The sequence below is a fragment of the Epinephelus fuscoguttatus genome, linkage group LG14, assembly GCF_011397635.1.
Source record: "Epinephelus fuscoguttatus linkage group LG14, E.fuscoguttatus.final_Chr_v1".
NCBI lineage: Eukaryota > Metazoa > Chordata > Actinopteri > Perciformes > Serranidae > Epinephelus > Epinephelus fuscoguttatus.
Window position 1 is genome coordinate 16,297,238 of NC_064765.1, and position 23,698 is coordinate 16,320,935.

Consider the following 23,698-nt stretch of genomic DNA (forward strand, 5'->3'; position numbering starts at 1 on the left):
CTCCTTTTGCTCTTAAAGAACCAACCACAGTGGCAGGCCATAGTTGTCAGACGTCACTTCCTCTGTGATTACCCGCTGACACACTGACTGCTGCTGCTTTCATACTGACACGCAGAACAAAATATCAAGGAGTCTGTAAGTATTTCAAGACTGGTCTCTCCTTATTGTTACATTAATGCACACTAATCGCTAGGTGGATGTGAGCATTTGGAAATATCAGTAAGACTGTAAGCGAGAGTAAGAGAGAGAGCGACACAGTCATGTTCAATATTAAGAAAACAGAAGTTTTCATTCTTAATGCTGTTATTGTCAAATATTGTATGACTTCATACTTTGCCCATTCTGGCATTTTCTTATTACTTTTCCTGTCAAATTCATCTTCGTCACAGCCATTTGCCAAACAGTGTAAAGTTAAACATTCGGCACTGGATCAGGATCCATTAATGCCAAAAGTTTGCTGGTTCAAACTTCTAAATATGAGGATTCTATTTCTTTGATTTATACAATTGTGAACTGAATACCTTCAGATTTTTGAACATCCCGTTGTGCTTTAGGAAATAATAATGGGCTGTTTGTTACTATTTTCTGTCATTTTATAGACTAACTGATTACGTTAAAAGGTCCAGTGTATGGGATTTAGAGAGATATATTGGAAGAAATTGAAACTAATACAGTAAGAATGTTTTCTTTAGGGTAGAATCACCTTTAAATTAGAACTGCTGTGTATCCGTTACCTTAGATTGAGTCATTTATATCTACATAGGGAGCAGGTCCTCGTCCGAAGAGTCCGCCAGGTTGTGCCCCCATGTTTCCACAGTAGCCCAGAACAGACAAACCAAACACTGGATATAGATATGGCCATTTGCGTTTTCGCGTTGACTGCCAGAGTCCCTGACAAGCCGAACAGCATTGAAAAAAATTTTTGACGTGAAACTGGTTTATTTAGTGTTTTTACAGGTTTGAATCATGTGATCCATATATATTGGAGAGGAGGAGACCTCTGTGGATAATTTGGCTCCCTGTAAAAACCTCCTGAGTGATGAACATTGAGGGAATCCTAACAAGGAGTTCATGCTTAGCACACGTTTTAGCAAGTTGCAGTCTGCAATCTTCACCACTAGATGCCACTATATCTTACACACTGCTCCTTTAAGAGTGGATTAAGCGGAAAACTAGTCTCGCTCACCAGAACTTTCTCAAGAAATGAAAGGTCTGGCTGGGCCGACTCTCACTTTAAGATTGGAGAAAAAAACACCCCAGCTGGTTCTTTCAACCAATCACAATCGTTCTGGGCGGTGCCACAGCAACAGTGTGCTTGCAAAAATATTGTCGGGGTGGAAACAGGTTTTGGTGTAACACACCCACAAAAATATCGCCTACAGGACGTGAACCATGGCAGAAAAATGGCTACATCCCCGCAAGAATTTTAATCAATTAATCACAGAAAAAAAATAACATGTTAAAAAAAATAATGCTGACTAATCACATTCAGAGGTGCCCTTGGGACTAGTGTGTCATTAAAGGCCACAGTGGCTTTGTCACAGAATGGATGCAGGCGAGAAGATGCTGCTCAGCCCTGTGAATGGAACATTTACATTTAAAAAACACCCAGATGGAACTGCTAATAGGAGCACCATTCTCTGCAGTTTCCGCAATAAGGAATTTTCGAACCCTGAGGTCCGAGCTAGCACGGCCTCTGATGCTAGAGCTAGCAGCCAGCCTTGTTCAGACGCAAACTGAGCAAGTCTACCTGTGACCGATTAACTAACTCCCTTACAAAATGGACTGCAGACTAGTTTTGATTTGAGTTTTTAAAATACTTTTTTAATTACTTTATTAATTAATTAATCACAGAGCATGAAATCAATTAGATTATTCTTTTTATCGCTTAAATGCCCTGTAATAAACAAATGAATTAAAAAAATAATCGTGAGTTGCAGCTCTTAATACGTGCAAAAACTAAAACTGAAAACTTTGCCTGTCAGACTAATGTTCATGAGAGTACTTAGTGATTGTAGTTTTATGAAAAGATTGTAAACTTCTCACTTTGTGTCCACGTGCCAGACACAAGATAAATTGTTTTTTGGCACCCATCAGGAACACTCCCTTAAATGAGTCATCAGCAGTCTAAAAGATACTGTAAATATTGTATAGAGAAACCTCCTATGCCCTTCACGATCCCAGGCCCAGTCCAAACCTTGTCTCAGCCCTGGTGCCGTGACAATCCGAAGCAGCGAAAAGGGCCTCAGCTTCTGAAACTGTAGATCTATCCGTTGGCTAAACACGTCGACCACATTCTGCGTTGTTTGCTTCTGCAGCCTAAGAGAGAGCAAGAGAGACATGGAAGAGATCTATAATTCAAATAAACAAGAAAAGGATTATCACTCCTAAGCTGCGTAAGAACTTGGTGGAGAATGTTGCTGAGACCATAAATATACAAGATCTCTAGAGAGCTTAATAAGTGTGTTATTGTTGCTTTAACTACATTCTCCCTTACATGCTGCGTTGTCCCAGTAGCATAGTGTAGCAGAGCCAAGGCCTTTGTTTAGCTAATGTCCTGTGGTGGCTTCTGATTGGTCTAAATGACCTGTGACACCTCATTAGCTCCTCGAGTTGGCCTCTCTGCATCGTATTATTAATGGCGACATTGAAAACAGAAGCCATATTAACCACCTCACGCTTAATGGTGTTGGTTTTGATTAACATCACCAACACTAAAATGACAGTGAGGTTAATGGGAACTTTGAACAGGACCCCTAACACACGCACACACACACGCGCGCGCGCACGCACACACACACACACACACACAAACACACACATTCACATTTTCCCTATCTTGGCTGATATCATCTTACCAGGGATTTGGGTGGTTATCATAGTGAGCATGAAAAATAAGACTGAACGGCCCAGGAAGCCTCCACTGACTTGTCTATACGGAGCCTCATTAGGGACATTGATGGATGGGCTATTGCCACCACTGGGCTTGCCCAGAAAAGCTCTGGGTATTATTAGTGTTTGTGTGTTTATAAACTGACACTTAATTACAGGTGCAAAATCATACCACATACATTAACGAGTTACGGCCCATTGAGTATAACGAAGGCTGGATATTTAAGAGAAAGAAGAAGTGGGATTACGGCACTGTAACCAAGAACTGGTCAATGCTTGATGATTTAATACTCAAAAGACACAAGACGAGACATAAATAATGCGTTTCAAGATTTATAGAACCTTTACTGCAGGAAATATACATTTAAAGGCAGCCAGAATTAGAAGCCCTCTCTACTGGGATAAAAAAAAACTTTGAACGATGAAATACAGAAGCTGGCAGGATATTTGTATTTACGCCGTTGTATCTCCAGATACAGGAATCTTAGATATTTCTCCTGTGTTTTCTCCTAAGAAGTTTTAAAATGACCTTTTGAAAAGCAGAGAAAATGGCAAAGGTTGTGTTTTCAGAGCAGCCGCCTTCAAATAAAATCCTTTTTTTGTGTGTAAAATTCAAGCAAAACAGCAGAAATCAAAGTTAGAAAAATGAAATGCACGGTCTCCATTTTGTTTTTTTATTTTCCCAGTCCCCTAAGGTGCAGCTACTCGAGTTCAGATGCAAACATGAGTGCCGAGTTTTCACTTTCAGCCAACAATTTTAAAAGCAAAAACTACATCGATGCAAGCATATGAGAAACAGACCTGCAGGTTTCGAGTCTATTATACTTCTAGTTTTATATACATCGATATATCAATACAAAATATTTCCGAAGCTCATTTCCAACACCCTTAGTTAGAGTTTACTGCTAGAAACAGCTGATCTTTATTTGACTAGCGAGCCCCGTGTCATAGAGAATTCACTTCCCTTCCTCTTCACACACACTACTGTAGTTGTGTATCGGATTTACAGCTGATAGTTTACTTTTATACCAGAGCAGGTCATACGATATGATATTTTCTGTTTCCCAAAATGGCCTCAGCCAAGGGCCCAGACATATAAAACACACTCCTGACAGCGATACATTTCACGTGATGACACTACTCTGAAACAATCTCGATATTGCCTTTCCCTGTCATAAACAAAACCTGACCACAGTTCTGTTTGCCCGTGTGTGCGTGTGTGTGTGTTGCTGTCGATTTGTCTATCCAGCATGTGTGTGAAGGGGGGAGGAAGAGAGAAAGAATGGTTGTGGGACATGGAGACGAAAACTCTTGTATTCTCAGCGGTAGACGGAGTAAGTAGATGGGTTCACTCTGGGGAGAGCGGTGGGAATGGTTGTAAAACGCACAACTCCATGGTAACTGAAGGAGATGTGGCTCTGCTGAGAAAAGAAAGAAAGGGCAGGAGACAGGAAGGAGAGAGGGCTGAGAGAAAGGGAGAGGAGGAGGAGGAAGGAAGAGTGAGAGAAGAAAGAAAGCGAGAGGAAGGGAGGCGAGCAGATAGACAGAAAGGGATGGAACAGACATGGGGGAACTCTGGCAGGTGCTTCATCATCTGCTAAGGCATTGTCGGGCCGCCCGTAAACAGTCATTGGGCTTCTCGAGGGAGCAACCTTCTCCATAACTAGCACAGGTATAAATCTGCCTCTTAGCCACTAAATTAGACACATTCTTGAGAGAGTCTCGCTCTGCAAGTGCTGCACAAACCTGAGGGAGGAAAGAGGGAAGACAGAAAATTAAGCAAATCCACCGAGAGCTGTAAAGGAGGTGCATGAATAAGGTATAGCCTGTGTGAATTTAACCAGATGGCCACTTTGATCCATATGAAAAATTGTTAATGTTTTCTCACGCAAAAGCCGGTATGAATAGTTTCTTTGCGCCGAGCGAGAATTAATTTCCCCCACCATCTCAAAGAGCTGTCATTGCATCACGTGTAAGAGCCTGCTGTGGCTCAAAGCCGAGGGCCAAGTCCAAGGTCTGCGCTCTGTCACCTCGTCACAATGTTTATCCTTCATTACGACTCTGAAAACAGCGACACACCCAGGATTTTTTTTTTTTTTTTTTTTCCCTCAATGAATTTTTCTGAAGTGGTGACATTGTGCGACAACATGACACTTGGATGTTGTTTTAACACTTGCAGGGGTTGGTGAAGGGAGGAAAATACACCAGGAGGAGTGATCTAGTGTTCTGACCATGTGACGTTTTTACTGCACGTGTGAAGGTACTATATGTGTGTGTATGATCCAAACATTTCATTCTAATAAAAGCAGGGCAATATGTGAATTTTTTATTTGATGAAAGGTGATTTAAATAAGAATTCTATGTAAGAAACTGAAGGAAACTGACACACACACACACACACACACACACACACACGCACACACACACACAAACACACACACACAACCTGTAACTGAGTGAAAACTGAAGTAAAGTGGAAACAAAAGTGTACAAAAATGTCCCTTGATAAAGAACCGTTTACTTGGCGTATATATTTACACGCCGTATCTCCCCCGCTGAATGCTATCTGCGGCTTTGAACAACTTTTCTGAAGTCGGAGGTCAAATTTGCGGTGGAAAAGCCCTGCAAACATGAAACTCAAGTGCGCTGCTATGTGTTGTAACAGGATGCTAATCTCCTAAACACTCCATCTGTATTTGCTAAAACATTGCCTCACTCGCAAACTGTTTGCTTAAATGGCACTTTACTTAGTCATGTTTTCAAAAAGTTATCCTGTGGGTCAAAGGAAGGGGAAAAAAAAGGAGGTTAATGTGCAGGCATTCCTGTGATAGGCTATAAATAAATATCAATACTCTGTGGTGTTTAATGGGAAAAAGTTGCAATGAAAAACTGTCTTTATGATGACAGTCATCCCTTATGTTTTAATTATGGGCATAATAATATACTATATTATAATGTATTATAATATTTGAGATTTTCAAGCAGTATTTTAATTATATTTTGCATGACGTTTTTAACACTTAGACTCTACTATGGATTTTTCACACAGGAAACAACAGACTGCACCAATCCGTGCTAGCACTCTCAGCCAAGCCTTTGTCAGTCCTTCAGTTTAGCACGACTATTTTACTAGTTTCCCTCTCGAAGAGTTTCTCTAAAGAAAAAAAAAAATCCCCACAGGACTTTTTAACATTCTAATAAAACGATTTTACAGAGTGGTGCGAGTGTGAATTTTGGGGATGATGCCATGGAAAGAAGAAAAAGAGGTGAGCACAAGATTGTCAGCGAGGGACAGGAGGAAGAAAGGGAATGTGGAGGGCATGTTTTAGTCATTAATCGACTTATGCTTAAAATATGACGTGACAAGTTTGAGCTGAGTCATGCTGAGTAAACACAAAATAATCACATCAGTGCACTTTCAGGAAGTTAATGCTGCTGTGGACGTCACTTTTAACAGATACGATTAAAATAAGTGGTCGTGCTGAAAGTTTTAAAGCAACTTTCAAACAAGATTGATCAAAAAGTAAAATTTTGGTTCCATATTTGCTATTTAAGAGAGTATTACATATATATATATATATGTTTGATTGATGACACAGACAGTGGTGCATGCTAAATCAACCAAGCCATAATCAACCTTTGATACAATAAGCCCGGTGCTGACAGAAATAATCCACTGGCCACCTTCTTAATGAATAATTGATGGCCATCTTAACAGGCTAATGAATGAATGTGGTTTGGGTTTGAGTGATAGCCCTCTCGTTGGAGAGCTATCCCAGGAGGGACAGGGCACTGGAGACGGAGGTGCCATCCTCTATAACCTGTATAATTGGTCATTTGACATGAGTGACTTGACTGTGTGTGTGTGTGTGTGTGTGTGTGTGTGTGTCCGTGCACCGCCGGTGGAGACTTGACCCTTTTACCCCCATTGTTTATTAGCACTGTTCCAGGTTATCACACCAATTAGGGCTGGGATAACAGTGATCAGGAAAGGAAAACAAAAAGTAGAAAAATGCATACTATTAGCCGAGGGAATGGAGGATCAGCGAGAGCACTCTTTTGACCTCTCACTAAAAATATTCCAAAAAGAATAAATAACCGAGAAGTAATTATAGAATGATATGAAAGGAGATGCAAAAAGGGTTTTGTTTCAAAGTGCATGCTGTGTATCTCAGCTAAATAAAAAAACAGCATGGAGAGGTGACGAGGCTCCAAGGCTGCTCCCTGTGTGCATTTCTGTCGGGCTTGTCCAAACAATCATACTTACATTTTAGCACTATTATGCGCACACCCTATTTCCACAGGTCTGATAACATTCTCACTGCAGTTTCGGTGTGGCACTCTCGCTAAACAATACCTTATTGACACGAGCTCTGGCCTCACAATAGCCACAAAACATCAGGGTTCCTGTTTTTGTTGACACTGTTTGAGCCCTCCATTGAAAGCAAAAGCCACTGTGGACACAGCAATGCATAATTGGAGCTCTCTGTCATACAATACAACAAATCAAGCCTTTAAATGTTTGAGCATGATAAGGCAGAGGGGAGGCACACAGAGGGGGAGCGGGACAAAGACAAGGGGGAAGTCAGGTGAATGGAAGTGTGGAAAGTTGATGGAAATGGAGAGTTAGGAGAGACTATGGAGCGGAGCACCACTAGGGGACAGTAGTAAGTCATGGACGGCAGCAGGAGCAGTGCGCGTGTATATATGTGTGTGTGTGTGTGAGTGTGTTTGTGTATGCATGCGAGTGTGTGTGCGGCAAACAGTGAACAAAAGACTTTCTTTGTTGCACTCTCAGATAATAAAAGAATTCAGAAATAGCTACTTGACTGCTTTAGAAAAGATCTTGACAATGCGTTGGCCCATAATGCACAGGAACAGCTCCAGATTTACATAATCATATGTAATGTAAACCACTACGAGGCTCCGCAGCCAACAAACAAACTGACTGGGGAGAGGGTGACAGCGGGAGAGGGATCCGCTTTCCCCTATGGACTTTATATACTTACTAAAAGTACATTTTGCCTCATCTGCTCACAACAATAGGACAACGTTTGCAAATTTTGCGGGGCTTGTGTGCTGATGATTCAACAGAAAACAAGCTTCTCAGGTAAACACCTAAATATACTTTAGAATGAGAGGGTTTTTTTTATTTGCTTTAAATGATTTATAGCTTTAATTATTGCTGTTTCCTTAAGAAAGAAGCACACGATTTAATGCTGATACCACAGTGACAACATGGCAGAAATTATATCTGGTATTTAAAAAAAAAAAAAAAAAAGGAAGCCTGTGTGTTAATGAGACACAAAAATACAGGGACCTTTTCTTTGACCACAGATCAAGATGAATGGCCAGAGGATTTCACGCTGTAACTTGAGGCATTACTACTTATATCTGCTCTCTTTGTGTTGTACGTTAAAAGGGGTCATTTGTTTGGTAACTGGTTAAACAAGAGAAGTTAACACCTCCACGTACCTCTGACGTTAGATATAACTGTCAGGGAGGGAGCCAGTGTTTCTTTTTTTTTTTTTTTTGCTATGGTAACCGAGGACGTATATTCAAAACATGCTGCCTCCTCCTCCACCTCCTCCTCCTCCTCCTCCTCCTCCTCCTCCAGCAATTAAAAGCACAACAATAACAATATTCACCAATGACAGCAGCGTCTGTACAGTAGTTATGCCCTTCGTTAGTTTCACAATGTTCCTCATGAATTAGTTAAGTCTGTTAATTGCACATTTATTACACTCAAGGCCACAGAGAGATACACTAAATGGCTGCGGAATAAAAAAAACACTTGCACATGTATAGGAATCATGAAAAATAAATTAAGCTTTTAGACTACAGCTTAACCTCGTGGCGCAAAAATTTTATTTACTTGCTATGTCTTTTAGAGGAAAATGAAAATTCTTAACCCAATCATTTTATTGGAGAGAAAAGGGGCTAAATTCATAATTACCACATTTTACTTTACTTTAGAAATAGTGTTAATAGTGTGAGGAAGCTGAAAGGAAAATCGTGGATTTTTAAATATTAAAATCACATTTTAGGAACTTGTATTTTCCAGAAAAAAACAGTGCTAATTATTCCAGTATTTACATTTGTCTGGAGTGCTTCCAAAACAACATGGTGACGATCGTATTTATTCAGAGACATGAAAATAAGGCAAATATCAAAATCATCCGGCAGCATAATCTCTTTGTGTTTACACTTTATCATCGCCTTTTCTGATCTCCAGCGTGTTTCATTATGGAGTGACGTTTGAGTGACACCGCGCCGGCTGTCACAGCCATGTGCTGAGGTTCCCTCTCATTTCCAGCACCAACAATAATAATGACTATTCTAGTGCTAGCCCCACTATTTGTGTTATTGTTGTAGGGTGTCAGACACAGGCCCTGACGTTTGCTATGCTATCAGCAGGAGTGTACAAATACAAACACATTTGCCTGAGTTATTGACCTTTATCTCCCCACTTTCTTGACAGCCTTCTCCAGTTATTGACAATACAAACACATGGGACGACGCATAACCTTTCATTTACAGAGCACTCTCTCTCTCTTTTTGTCTCTCCCTGCCTCTCCCCTCGCTCCGTCTCTCCCTCAGTCTGTGTCTCCCTGCTCTTGCAATTTGTTTAAATAAAAATGGGGCAGACAATGGTAGTGCTCATTTCTGCCATTTCTCTTTCACTCCAAATTTCAGAGGATAATATCATTAGACCGATACAATGGCTGCTATTCAGCCTTAGATACACAGATATTTCAAGTATTCAATATAGTTTTGACATGCTGACATTAGGGGAGAGTGTTGTTTCCCTATTTGTTTGCTTACAATGTCGATTCCGCCATAAATCTTAGATTCCTGAGGCAACATGTTTGTCTTTATGATGTTCAAATTACCACAGAAATATATACAAGGTCAGTGTAATCCAAACAGGAATAATATGCAAAAGATGCACGAATAAAAATCATTTTTGAACAACTAAAAAATGCTACCACTGAGAAATATTCACAGTGTATATATGTAGCATTTACATTTATGTTTAAACACATAGAAAAGTATAGAGAGAGCGGTTTTATTTATGCAGAATGAGGGACAACATAATTATTCTGAAAATGGGACTGAATCCATAAACCCATAATAAACAGAATAATTTACTGCATCTCAATACAGCGTTGAATAACAATGGTCATAAAAACCACTAGTATTCCACTAATGATTCTCCTCCAGGATTTATTGTGTTTTTCAATGTGTGTCCTCTTGCATTTCAGCGTGAAAAATAGCACACATAAAATACGGGTGTCCCCACCAGTCAGCCCCTCTGCAGGTACTTCAGAGCCCCAAAATTAAATTTTAAACAATCCAGACCAGTGTTTGGTGACCATGGTTAATCATCAAGAAACAAAGACATCAAACAATATTTGATAATGAGAAAAATGCCTCCAGGATATTAGGGGATGGGGGGAGAGCACAGCGTGAGCCTCGGCAGCAGAGCTAGGTAGAGAGGCCAGACCAGACACAAGCCGCATTCACATGTCTGTGTGTGGTGACGATGGTGGTGGGTGTCTGTGCATGTGTGTGTGTGTGTGCATGTGTGTGTGTGTGCGGGAGACACACAAAAACCCCACACATGCACGCACACATGCGTCAACTTCTACCTAATGCACATACACACGTATGTACACACACAGACGTACACACACACCTCTTATGGAGTTAAAAAGCCATTAAAACGTTGCCTCTTTTTTTAAAGTTCATGACGAGATAATTAGAATTCAGTGTATGGAGCCAGTGGTGAGATTACAGCTTTGTGAAATTGTGCTTCATTTTGAACTTGCATCACGCCTCAACCCAATTATCTGCAGTTAAAATGGCTTAGTGAGGCTCCAAACTGTGACTGACAAAAAAATAAAAAAAATACAGACGAAATAAAAAAGTTTTCTTTATAGATAAAAGTGAGTATTTTCCCCAAAATTCCCAAAAAGGCTAGAAGGCTAGACGTCTATTTGATGTATCATTCAAACCAAATATTATTGTATTTGTATGATATTAAAAATATCTTAAAAATGTATTTATATACTGGAAATATTTTAAATATTCACATTTGGCAAAAACACATTATTCTTTCAATAAAACCTAATTTTATACTTCAGTTATAAATGTAACAGAGTGGTTTCATTTTTCATCAGGCCAGTGTAATTAGTGCTAACTAAAATAAGAAGTTGGGCAGACAGGGGAAGGGAGGGAGGGGAAGGAGTGTTGGGTAATGAGGAGAAAATGTTTTTTTCCCCTCTTCCTCTGTCATACTGTTATTGGGTTATCCTTGATTGACGCAGCGTTAACGGTCTGGCCAAATCGAGGCAGATCCAGCAACCCAGGCCGAACGGCAGCATGTGCAGCCACCTCGGACATGCAAATTGCACCCAGGCAACCCGTTGACTATGATTAATGAGCCTGGGCTGCAGCCTTTGTTTCCGCGTGCAGCCGTTTAGAGTGAAATACAATCCCAAAATATTATCAATCCCCTATTAATCCAGTAAATTTGTTCACATTGCACATGTTGTTTTGAGCAATTTACAGCCAAATGTGTGCGTGTGCACGTGCATGTGTCTGTGTGTATGTTATGGGGGGTGAGCCCAATTGCATTTAATTACATGTCCTCTAATTAAATTCATTAAAGGATAATAAAATAAATGGAAGAAACAGCTTTGAAAGCTTGGGTGAAACACATGTGTCTTGTCTCCCGTGATGTAAAATATGGATGTGGGATTTTCAGGGGCAGTCATGCTGTTCAGGGGGGAATGCACGAATCCGATACCTTGCTAATACTACAGGCATTTCCTGGTTATGGCTTGCCTCATGTTTAAACTGTGATTTTTAGAGCTGAGATCCCAGACTCCCTGAAGATTGGAGAGCAATTCTGTGGTGCAGAGGAGTGAAGTCACTGACTTCACAAATGGAAAAAAAAAAAGAAACATTATGACAGTAATGCTGACGATCCAGTGTAACAAAACGCTCTCTATGTATGGTGAGTAATATCGCTGGATATGGTAAGGAGGGACTAATGTGCCAGACATGGGAGGGCTTGCAATTTCCTTAAACTGCGTGATGAGTAAAGGAAATTACACAAGCTCACAGTCACAAATCTTACATTCATCGACTGAAGATGCTGTCGATAAAAAACTATTCTCCCACATTCTCCCCTGCACAGCCACACACTTTCCCTCTGCTGCAAGCGAAATGTAAATGTTTTCCAGGCATTAAGGTATATAAGTGCCATTAGTGGCACAGTGCTTAGCACTACAATGGTGCGCCGAGAGCAGTGGAGCAGAGATCAGTGCAGCGTCTCCTGGATATCAGAGGGAGACATCCTTTGTAAATTCATCTCCCACTGTGAGCAGGCTTCACAGCTGGTTAACGGCACTGTGTGTACCACTGCCCTGTTTACACGCAGCCTCCAAAGCACTCGTCTTTCCCCCTGCATCCTTTCCCTGTATCCCCTCCATTGCCTCGTGCTCTCCTTCAGCTCTCATCACAGCCCACTGTGGCTCTCATAGCCATCAAAGACGCACACAGACTGATTCAATGCAAGGGGGGTGTGTGCATGCAGGAGGACGTACACACACAAGCAGACACCTAAATCTCTGATCCCCTCGCTTTTGGGGCCATTACAGTACACTGCCTTCCAACCCCTTCTCTGATTTTTATCTTTTTATACCATCACATTACACTGATCCTTTTATACCTATTACACACGCGGCTCCCCACCAAACCCCCTGATCCTCTGATACCTAGATGAGTAAACTGCTCCTCCTGCCCCTGACCTCAGCCCTTTGTAGCAATCAGACCAGACTTCCTCAGAGGCCCTGATCTTATCTGGCCATACCAATCCCACTACACAGCTCCTTTTTGTAACCACCACAGAGCACTGAGCCCTTTCAGATCCAGGGACTGCGCCGGTGAACACACAGCCCGAGACCTCAGCTCATCTCAGACATCATACTACACTGCCCAGCAACAATGAGCTCTATTTTCTGATGCACCACAGGTCAGATAGAGCCTTTCTGCTCACCGATGCATTGTTCAGCCACAATGGAGGAAACCAGCAATGTTGTTGTCAAAAGAATGTTCGACTCCACCGCAGAATGGTTTGATGTCGTCATAGGCTCGCAGACAATGACGCCAATTTGAGTGAAGATGTTTGCACATTTTAAGGCTAAGTATTTGCAGTAATGATTATGTCGTCTTATTATTGAAAAAAAGAAAAGAAAAAGGGAAAAAGGGGAAACTCAGCATTAAATGACTCTGAGACTTAGCTGCATCTATAGTGAGAGAAGGTTAACGAGAAAATCTATTAGGGTAGACTGAGGTTTAGCACTGCTCAGAGACTAATTACACAACAATGCCATTGTAAAATTATATTGATCTCATGGGATGTATTTGACAAATTAGGTGTTAAAGATTTTAGTCCTATAAGTGTTGTCTAAAGTGAAAACTCCACACAGAAGCATCCATATGAGAGAAATAAAGAAACTAAATTAATCAATAACTGACTATTGATTATTTCCCCTCAAATATCAGTTTGCATTTGCAACTACTATACAGGTGCAAAAATGTTGCAGGCAGAGCAAACATTTACCCTTCAAATCCAACATTATTCATGTATGTTTTACAAATCTTTTCTACTAACAGTTCTCCACAGTACATCATCATCCTTGGCCTAATTTACATATTTCTGCCGCGGGCATTTAAAGCCGTACCTTCACTGGTGAGGTGAAAGGTGTTGATGATTCTGGGGACCCTCGGCTGGGGATGGCCCACAAAAACTCCTGCAGGATGTGGGAAATAATTAAGGAAAGACCAGACCAATATTCTCTCAGGGGGGCGGCAGAATTCCTGTCGACACCACTGATTCAAGCACTGCAAAAGGTAAAAGAATACACACATATAAATTAATGATGTGTCAACTTTATGTGTTCTTTAAGGGAATCATAATCACTGCACGTACATGAGGGCCAATGGGTTTTGTCAGCAGTTTAAGATGTTGCAATGTTTAAGTGTAAGATAGTAAATTATGATGAAAATACTTGTGTCAATTCAAGATCAGAGGCAGAATTAACAAGAGCCTAAGCCACTTCAGAAGCAAGGGGAACATAGCAGACTTTGCAAGATAACAATTAAATATAATGTATTTTAATCCCTATGTTTTATTTGCATTACAATCTAGGTTTCAATACCAGCTGCGCTTATAAATGTGATCATGATAAACCAAACAAGCATGCCTTTTTGGGGGAGGCACCATTTTTCAAAGCAGGCTGCAGGCAGCCTATTCTGCCTTTTATCATCAGTGGGTGCAAAATATATGCAAGCACAGAACTAATACTGTCGTTAAAACTGGAATTACTGACACAGAAATTACAGGGAGAAGCTGCATTTACACTGAAGGCTACTTTACATACACATCCAGAGAGGCGCTCCCTTCTCTCTCCTTTCTCTGTGCCTCTATTTCTCAGTCACTCCCTCCCTCCATCTGAAATACAACTTTAAAAACCCGCCCGTGTTGTTTAATCATTTCTTTCTTTCTTTCTTGTGTCGCACTTGAGAGCAGGAGAGCCTGTGCCTACTCATTTCAAATACCTGCCTTTGTATCGCCTGTATTTGACGAGGATCCAGTGACGCTTCGGAGATGCACTGAGTGGGCACTGCAGCTTATTTTAGCTGGGGACCGCCTTCTTTCTACCGTTCAACCAATCACGTGCCGGTATACTCAGCTCTGAGGATGATTCGACCAATCAGCGCGCGGCTCACACAAAAGTCACTTCTTTAACTTCCTAGCGGGAAGCCGATATCGGGAAGTGTCCACAGGCAGCAGGAATCAATGGTAAACAACCGTTTTGCTTGTTATTTGTTAATTTAGAGCCACGTTTGACATTTTGTTTCATAAAATATTCACTCAGTCATCTTTTAAGGGTGAGACGAAGCGATTTATTTTATGTTATGAATACGCTGTGTCGCGTTAGCTGTAACATTAAGCTAAGTTTGGTTAGCAAAGCAGGAACAGCTGTTTTTGACAGCTGTCAGTCACCTCACGTTGTTTACCTCACAAAATCAGATTGCTACACGAACAAACGTTTAACAGACTCACTCTCTGTGTTTGTACAAATAGTTATAGTCGCAGTCATACCAATAAAAGCAAGATGAAGCTATCCCGAGCTGAATATAAAGAGATTGCGAGATGGACTGATCAGCTGAGACCTACCCGACAGTGTATGAAGATGCTGAAGGAAAGATTTCCAAAGTAAGTGTTTCCACACTGGATTCATTTTGTGAGCTTCCTCACATGTGTGAATGTATTGTGTGCAGCTACTGTAGTGTGTGTTTGTGTGTGGCAGAGGGTGAAAACGCCAAACATCTGTGCACAAGCATCCTTTATTATACTTTGTACACTGTGAATCAGTGATTAATGCACAAAACAAAATGTCTGACAATAATTTGTATACTTCAGTGATGACTGTACTACCTGTCTATCAACTCAACACAGCAGTACCCTTTATTTCTTCGTCCCTTTCTTAAATATCCTGTTCTTAGATATTTATAACCTAATTTAATTGACCACTTATGATCACTAATTTATTCCACACAGGTTTCTGTATAGGCTCCCACCACAGCATTAGCCAGTGTTTTGCCATGCAGCACCTGCACATCCTGAAATCGAAGAGCGAGGTTAATGGTTGTGTTTGCCTTTCTCCTTGACACTGAGGGCCCTCACTTTATTGAACGTAACATGTGTAATCCCCCAAGGCCACTAGGACACCATGGCTGATCCCGTTGAGGTCACTTACAAAGTCGTATGTATTTGGAGCTTCCTACTTCCATTGTGCCCTAATCACCAATCTAGAAGAAGGTATAAGGTCCCCAAAGGGGACGCAGCGGAGCTTCGGCTTGCCTTTGTTCTCAACTGTCAGCATTTTACAGAATATGTCATGCGTGTAAAGTTCATCCAATATCCTGTATGTTTAGGCACCAACACCAGGAGGTCCTTCTCATGTTTATTTTGAGTTTCCTTTCTCCTTTTGGTTTCCTAATCCAAAGTGTCTTTAACAAACAGTCCAAATGCCAGTTTTTCAAATAGTGGTACTGGTGGGTGTAATAATTAAAGGAAAACATTGGGCCGTTTTCATTCCAATAATTCAGCACGATCTCTCTCTCCCGGAGGTGCTGGCTCTTTTGTTTAGTCTTGCTGGTTATTGTTATTATTTCGTTCACCATAACCAATCTTGGGGAGGCCCTTGCTCTTTAAAATCCCTGAGTCTCGTCACTGGGTCTGACAGACAGGCACGGCAGCAGTGTTTTCACAGCCTGCGAAATTATTCTGGTTGTCCAATCAGCTGAGCTGGGCTCTGGAGGGTTAGTGATTGGACTGGCAGGAAATCAGGCTCTTAAGACATAACATATCGACTAGGCCATCCATCATCTCTTAGCATGCGCTCAGGCACGGCAGTCAGCCACCCCCACCCCACACCCCTCCTGTCCCCTCGGACTGTGTGGGAGCCCTGCCACTGCGTAAATATTGGCCAGGCTGGGGCTGGCAGGAGGAGGGGAGGGGGGGTCGGTGGAGGGAGGGGGAGTATTAGGGGTTTGTTGTGGACAAGCCTGCACTCTATCTCCCTGACTATAATACTCAGAGAGATAGAAAAGACAGGTATCTGGATATCAAATCATTTCACATCGCACTGGGTCGATTTCCAAATGATGCGAGCAATACTGAGTGAACTGTGGATTCATGTGTTGTCCACCAGTGTCATGGCCGAGGGTGTGGTAGTTTTTCCAGGGGCATGTGCCATATTTCTGTTGCGGAGGAGACACCTATTATTTTAAGTGCTAAGTTTATCATAACATATTATTTCCTATGTTTAAGCTAACTTTTTAATACTAACCAATCAACATATGGAGACGTTTGCTAGGAAATGCACCCTGATATCATTTAGCCGCAATTAGAGGAGGACTATAATTCAGTATTATCTGTTATTGAATTTAAGTGGAATCATATTGTGATGATATTTTGATGCTGTGTGATCATTTTATTAAATTTTGCTTACTAAATTAATGGGGTTTTTTTTTAGCAAACTGTAATTAAAACATAATACTGCAAAGATATGTATGCTCTACATCTTTGTGTAGACCTTCTTTTTTATAATTTTACTTCCAATTATTCATGTTGTGATATGAAAAATATTCTTATTGATATCCTGATATTAATTTCAGCTATATAGTTTAGTCTTTTTTTGGATTCAGAGCATTAGATTTGAGTTCCAGTGATGTAGATCAATATGAACAGCTATTATTGTTAAATCTCTGACCGCTTCATTGCGTTCAAAACTAATTCATAATCATTGCTTTAGATTTGGGACTTAAAGGGAGGAAAATTTAAACTTTGAACCCAAATGATTGTTATAGGCCATTTCAAGGTAATTTCCACGGACGGTCTGTCAGTCTTTCTGTTGTACTATGAGTATGGGTAGTGGGAGGAGAGAGGGAGTGTCCCATAGACAGACAGAAAGAGAGAGATTGTGATGTGGAGTCCCTCATCTGTAACGGCTGCATAACACAGATGTTGGGAGTCATCTGTCAGCCTGGCCTCTCTTGCCGGGCCCGAGCTGCTCTGGGGGGAAAAGAATTGGACACGGTGCTGTCACTTTTTACCCCCACTCACAATGGAGGGACATGCAAATATCAACCCCCCATTCTTGCCCTCTCTTCCTTGCCCTCCTCTTAGCCAGCCGCGGTGTCCTGCCTTGTATCTGGACCGTGGCTAGGCAGCGAGGGGGGGCGGGAGGGCTCATCGCAGGTCGGTGCCGGGGAAAAATGTGACATCAGTCCCATCAGGTCCTTCTCTTGCCACGTATTAGAATTGGAAATGATGGGCTGCTCTCTGAGGCCTTGCCTGGCTTCCCTTGGGTCTTGAGGGGACCCCAGTCTTTCCACCCTTTGTCCCCAGAGAGAGTCTGTGCAAGGAGGGCGAGAAAAAGAGGGAGGGAATGCGAGAGTCCTCTGTGTCCTTCTGTGCTGTATTATGAATGAATTTGGATGTAATGATTACCCCCCTCTTTAAAATGCCATTCAGCTCACTCCTCATATGGCTTTCACAGTCATGAAAGTAGGAGGGTGTGCAGAAAGGGGCAGATGCCTCTGTTTTGGAAAATGCTTAAAAAAGTATGAAGCATCCCTCCCCTCTAAACACTGCCTCTCTCTGTCTTTTACACACACATACACACACACACGCACATACGCACAGCTCCCTGGTGAGGAGTCCCTGAACGTTTTTCGAATCGGGCCCTAATGTGCCGTTTTCATCAGCACTGAGGCGGGCTGCAATATGGTGCTGGGGCTCGCTCTGGGAATATGAATGTTGATTAAGCATGCGTTCAGCCTTTTGAAATTCTGAAGAAGTGTCAGAATAATGGATGTTGAGCAAATGTCAAGCATTTGTTAATTTCTCTGTTATTTGGGGTTTATCTAGCATGATCTTTGGAAGGAAAGCGTGGGACAGGGTTGTTGTGGCATGTGCCATTGATATGGTGATTTCTTGGCTACAGACACTTTGTTTTTGATGGTAATATCTCGGCTCAAGACGAAGCTTAGGGACTTGCTCATTGATTATTTATTGTGGCTGGAGTGTTTATCTCTTCTTTTTTTTTATATGGCGGTTAAAGTGAAGGATTTGATAACAGGCATGATGCATTAAACTGGCAAGCTCTTTATACCTTTAGTTTCTCGTAAGAGTTCAAGAACTCAACAGAAGACTTGCAAGATTATGATTGTTTTTCTTTCTTTTTTTGTTGTTGTTGACTCCTAAGCAACATCCATGTATATTTAAAATCCTTTTTTTATCATTCCTTCATATCAGCCTGTATTTTACAGTGAGTGTAGGGCAAAGTTTTTGGAATCCATTAAGCATATTTTTTGTTTTTACCTTTCGAGGACCTAATCACGTACTACTATCAGAAGATTAGAAATCTTATATATAATGTAATTAGACAGTTAAGTTTTTGCAAATTGGGAAAATGAATCTGCCTTCATCAAACTGCTTTATTATCTACAGTGACGGTCTTTATTGTTATAATTGGCCCATTTAATAACCAAAAAATCCACACTTTATTTTCAGTTCAAAAACCATCACCAAAGATCACCTGGATTTAAGTTTTTAAATGTTAACACATGCCTTTTTATAAGGTTCAAGGGCATCTAAAGACATATACTGCCGAAATTTTAATGTGGAGTTGTTCCTCCAGTACACCCAATAATGCTGGATTGGTTATCGGCAAGTATTTAAGTCTTTGCCCTGATCCAATACCAGTTGGAGCGTTTCTCCATTCTACTGGGATCTATTGTCCCAGTGGAATCAACCGAGTTGCTCTGTTGTAGCTCTTGTGAAGGTAGACTTCTAAATTTTTTTTTTGTAGCCTGGAAGTGGCAATGACATTACCCAGAGACTGATCAAGTGCAGAGCCCGTGGGGGGCAGCCCAGACGGCCCCTGGTGCACGGCCTCACACTTCTGGCCGCCCATATTGAACAAAACACAAACTGGCAGTCGGGGCTTAGGGGTGCAACGCTTGAAGGCTGAGAGTACTGGCAAACTAATTCCACAGCTTTATGTGGTTAGATGAGCATTGGAAGGGTGAAGGGATGAATGAAGTGTAAGCAGAGAGGGGAGATGGAGAAAGAAGAGAAGCTGTGCTGAGTTTACAACTTCATGTCAGGCTAAGGAGTTCATGAATAATAGATGCAATCAATTACTTGATTAGGAAGCACAGGAATGACTACTTCCTCTTCATATCTTAGGGACGTTGTCCAAGCACACTATAGATTGTAAAGCCTTTTCGGCTCATTGGGCTAAAAACACTGAGGTAAGCAGCCTGTTGTTTAAGTAAGCGATTATAAGGGACGCTATCTTGAAGGATAAAAACTGTTGGTACTGGATGGCAAGGCGGAATACGCGGTTATTATTAGCAGAGGGAAATTATTGACATAGAAATATGAGCTTTTGTGTGCTGTACTTGGTGGTAGCATCAGTGTCGTCCCTCAACCCCCAAAGCCAAACACACACAGAGGGAAACCTACAGCATAGAGCGCCACAGTTGAGCTGGGTAGCTGTGGTAGAGCCTCTGCCCTGCAGGTTCTCTTTGCATACTAGGATCAATTGCAAAAGAAGAATGAAACAAATTGCCCAGAATGGTACAAGTTCTCAAGGCACGCTTGGGGGAGTAGGCAATTGGTCAGCGTAATGTGTTTCTTTGCCAGACCAGTGGACGCTCGCCACTTGACAGATAACACGCACCTCATTTTCAGTTTCCACAAGAATTTTGCAGAAGCAGCGATGACAATAGTTACACCATAGCAACAACAATGCGCCATGATAGTTATAACATGTTTTGTCACACACAGAGTCATGAGGATCCCTAGCTTTCAGGAGAAATCACAATTAGGGCGGTGATTGTGGGGATCTTTCTCGCTTTTCCTCGCCACCATTATATAACAGTTCTGACATCTCACGGCACCTCAGCAGACAGAAATTTTAAAGATTGTAATAAAGTGAAGGGGACTGTGTAGGGGTCGTATTTTTCGTCTATTAGGACAATTGTAGGCGGTGAGATGCCCTGTTGTGCTTCTGCTAAAGCCATTTCTGTCCACAGTCCCCCGCAGGCTTGTGGGCTTGCATGGCCTTCTGCAGAGAGATGGTGGTGGGGGGGTCACTATCAGTAAATGTAGTGGAATGTACTCAGAGTCAGGCTTCTGGTAAAGCTTTCTCCAGTTATGGCAAAAAAAAATTAAAATATAGTGGATTTTTATAGATAAAATTTAGGTTAAAAAATAATAAAATTAAAAATAATGATACACTTTAATTGCAATCACTTTAGTAGGAATAAGCATTTACAGTTTTGCAGGAAAAAAGTGAAACTAATTTGAACTGTAAACACGTGTGCTCGTTGTGCAAGTATTTGTCTGAAGCTGCATGACACCCTGAGATTTGTGTTTGTTTCCATCTCTTGTCAAAATATATCACATTTATACATTAACGCGTAAAGATTTTTTTTTTTGGGTACACATTTGTTTTGCTGCTGATGACGGTGGGCTTAGCTGGGAAACAGATGTTAGCATTTTGCCTATCAGCATGTGTAATTAGCAGCATTTGCATATCCAGAGTGTTTAACCCACATTCAGCTGTTTTTCACTTTATAAAATATTGATCTATAGGAAAGCAAATGCGTAATATATTGTTGTCAGTGCTCTTGCTTGAATGAAATGAGATATAAATACAGACTATAGGGAAGCATTAGGTAATAATTACAGTGATAAAGGTGTGGATAAGAATAGAACAAGGTATTGAAACTAAGCATATTTCCATGCGCTGTATATGAGTGAATCATTTCATCCATGTCACTCCCTTTTCAAAATAGCTTCATCGCCATTAGTAAAAATATGTGCTATGCCTTAATTAGCCAGCTCCATGCCCTGAAGAGTCGCACCATGCAACACTCTCTGCATGCAGATCCACCAAATGCTAAGTACTGTCGCAGCATATGATACCAATGCCATTAGCCAGGTGGCTTTCATTACCTAAATTACAGCTATTGTTTATAATTAATTATTTGTAAATAGGAAGATTCTGAATATAATTGATAGCTTGAATTTCCCCCATCTCCTATTAATTAGGTTGATGGGAATTTCGAGGCTTTTCCACTGCTGTTTTTCCCCCTGTACGCCGAAGACACTGATACACTGTGAATGCACCAGCAGATAAGGCAATTCAACACTCAAACATCGATTTGTCAGATTCATAACCAGCGGATAGCCTAACTTAATAGAGCCTAAAGCACTGACCAGACAGGCATACCAGCTCAGTGACAAAGTGAAAATCCCTAATTGTTTTTAATTTAATCTGCTGCTTTACTATTTTGGGTGCCAGTGCATATTAATGCTCTGTCTTATGTTGTAAGGAAGGGTAATTAGGTTGAGAGTGAATGATTCCCTAACCACTCTTCTGTCTCCCAACCTTCTGTTTCCCCATGTTCTAAATTATATCCAAGAGGGAGGGATTTTTAGTTTTTTTCTTCTCACACAAAGGTCAATGTGAAGACACGCTGCAGTGTCACAGACTCTTTTTGGAATGTATTTTCAGATATGCTCAATGTTTCCTTTAAAGTTAAACTATGCAGGATTTATCTAAAAACCAACTCATACAGAAGTAATACCACTTAATCATCACTTACGAACCACTAGAAGTGTGTGGTGGTGTATTTTTTGCAGGTGCCAGACCGTAAGCAGCATGCATCCAAGAGACGCAACGCAGAAAAATGCAAATGTAACTAGACGAAATGCCAAATGAGACTGAATCTGGGGTTGGCTTTTACTGTTGCTTTCACTGGCAAGCATGTTTACAGACAGTAACCAACAATTTTCCATAGTATACCTTTAATAAATGTCAGTAATTTAACACTAGTATTGAACCATAAGATACAATCAAGTAGGCCAAAGACCGATCGACTCGGTTGTCTCCATATACTTATCTTATCTTATAGAGGCATTTAAAAGCTAAGATTTGTCTGTCTGTGTTCAGATATGTGAAGTTAAGCTTCTCCCAGACTCTGTCATCGACAAGGCATTTTTTTAGGATTAACTCGGAGTGTTTACTGTTGTCAAAAATATCGATGTATTCATCTATGTCAATTTTGAGTACCGATACAAATAAAAATAGATTTTTATTTATCCTGTATAAAAAAAAATTCCGGGTTTACATGATCAGTTGTGAAAACAATATCCATATTACACGAAAAAGCAGAAACAGCAGCTTTTTGCTGTAATTAGCATGCCAGGCCAGTAGGTGGCGATACACCATATGTCAAACACCAAAGAGCATTCTGCGCATGCACAGTGATTTGTTTTCCTCTTGGCGCTAGTGATAAAAACAATGATAAACTACATTTTAACCGTATGTAGCGTAGTTAGCTGCTATTCACTTACTAATATTGGGCAGAGCAGACGTCTTTGTTCGCTGATGTAGCGGTGATGTTGATGCAGCAGTGCTAAGTTCATTTGTAAGCTCGTAAGTAGTCCCAAAAGTGCTAACAAAATGTAAACAACCCGGCATATATCAGCCATTGTTGATGTGGTTCCAGGGCGCCTAATGGGCATGCATGAACTGGGTTGCAACGTCATTGTTTTCCAAAATCTCTGTCTATCCTGTTTACACGTCTCTATAGACACGGATATTTTTAAAAACTTTCACTTTGGAAGCCGTTTTTGAAAATCTCAGTTTTCTTTGAGAAAAACGCCGGTTATGTGTAAATGATAGGTGCAAATGCAAAGATAAATACCCGTTTTCAGAAATATACGGAACCGTATCAACAGGCCCTAAAAATGGTTTCAATGCTAATTTTCTGCAGTATCGATACACCCGTACCAGCTGCGTTTTCTTGCTTACTTGTTTATTGTCAATAATGTTAACTCAAGTCATTCTGCTGTTCTCAGCTACTAAACAAAAAAAGAAAAGTCATCATAGTCATGTTGTATCCTTATTATGTTTATCTTTTAATTTAAAAAATGTAATTTCATATACTCAATGTCACTTTTTCTCTATTGTATGAAAAATGGTTATCAAATATAATTATTTTTTTCAAGGTATGGTATTGAAGCTGAAATTCCAGCATCATTATCATTAATATCATTATTAGTAGACAGAGATTGATGAACTTTGTTGTTTACTTAGACATCTCATAGATGCATTAAAAAGCTAAGATTTGTCTATCTATG

At 40.8% G+C, this 23,698-nt stretch overlaps 1 protein-coding gene and 1 long non-coding RNA gene across 3 annotated transcripts in view; one reads left to right on the plus strand and one right to left on the minus strand.

Moving 5' to 3' along the window:
- The window catches only part of LOC125901221 (uncharacterized), a 108,488-nt gene extending 94,704 nt beyond the window's left edge, over nucleotides 1–13,784 (minus strand). For both annotated transcript variants that reach the window (XR_007450958.1, XR_007450956.1), the window contains exons 1-2: nucleotides 13,647–13,784; nucleotides 2,198–2,319 (exon numbers count right to left, since the gene is read on the minus strand). This is a non-coding gene — a long non-coding RNA (uncharacterized LOC125901221). The remainder of the gene's footprint in view (nucleotides 1–2,197; nucleotides 2,320–13,646) is intronic.
- Nucleotides 13,678–23,698, plus strand: part of cdin1 (CDAN1 interacting nuclease 1) — a 65,417-nt gene continuing 55,396 nt past the window's right edge. The window contains exons 1-3 of the mRNA XM_049596778.1: nucleotides 13,678–13,815; nucleotides 14,495–14,767; nucleotides 15,053–15,184. Coding sequence (XP_049452735.1) covers nucleotides 15,084–15,184 — 101 coding nt within the window. The 5' untranslated portion in view covers nucleotides 13,678–13,815; nucleotides 14,495–14,767; nucleotides 15,053–15,083. The remainder of the gene's footprint in view (nucleotides 13,816–14,494; nucleotides 14,768–15,052; nucleotides 15,185–23,698) is intronic.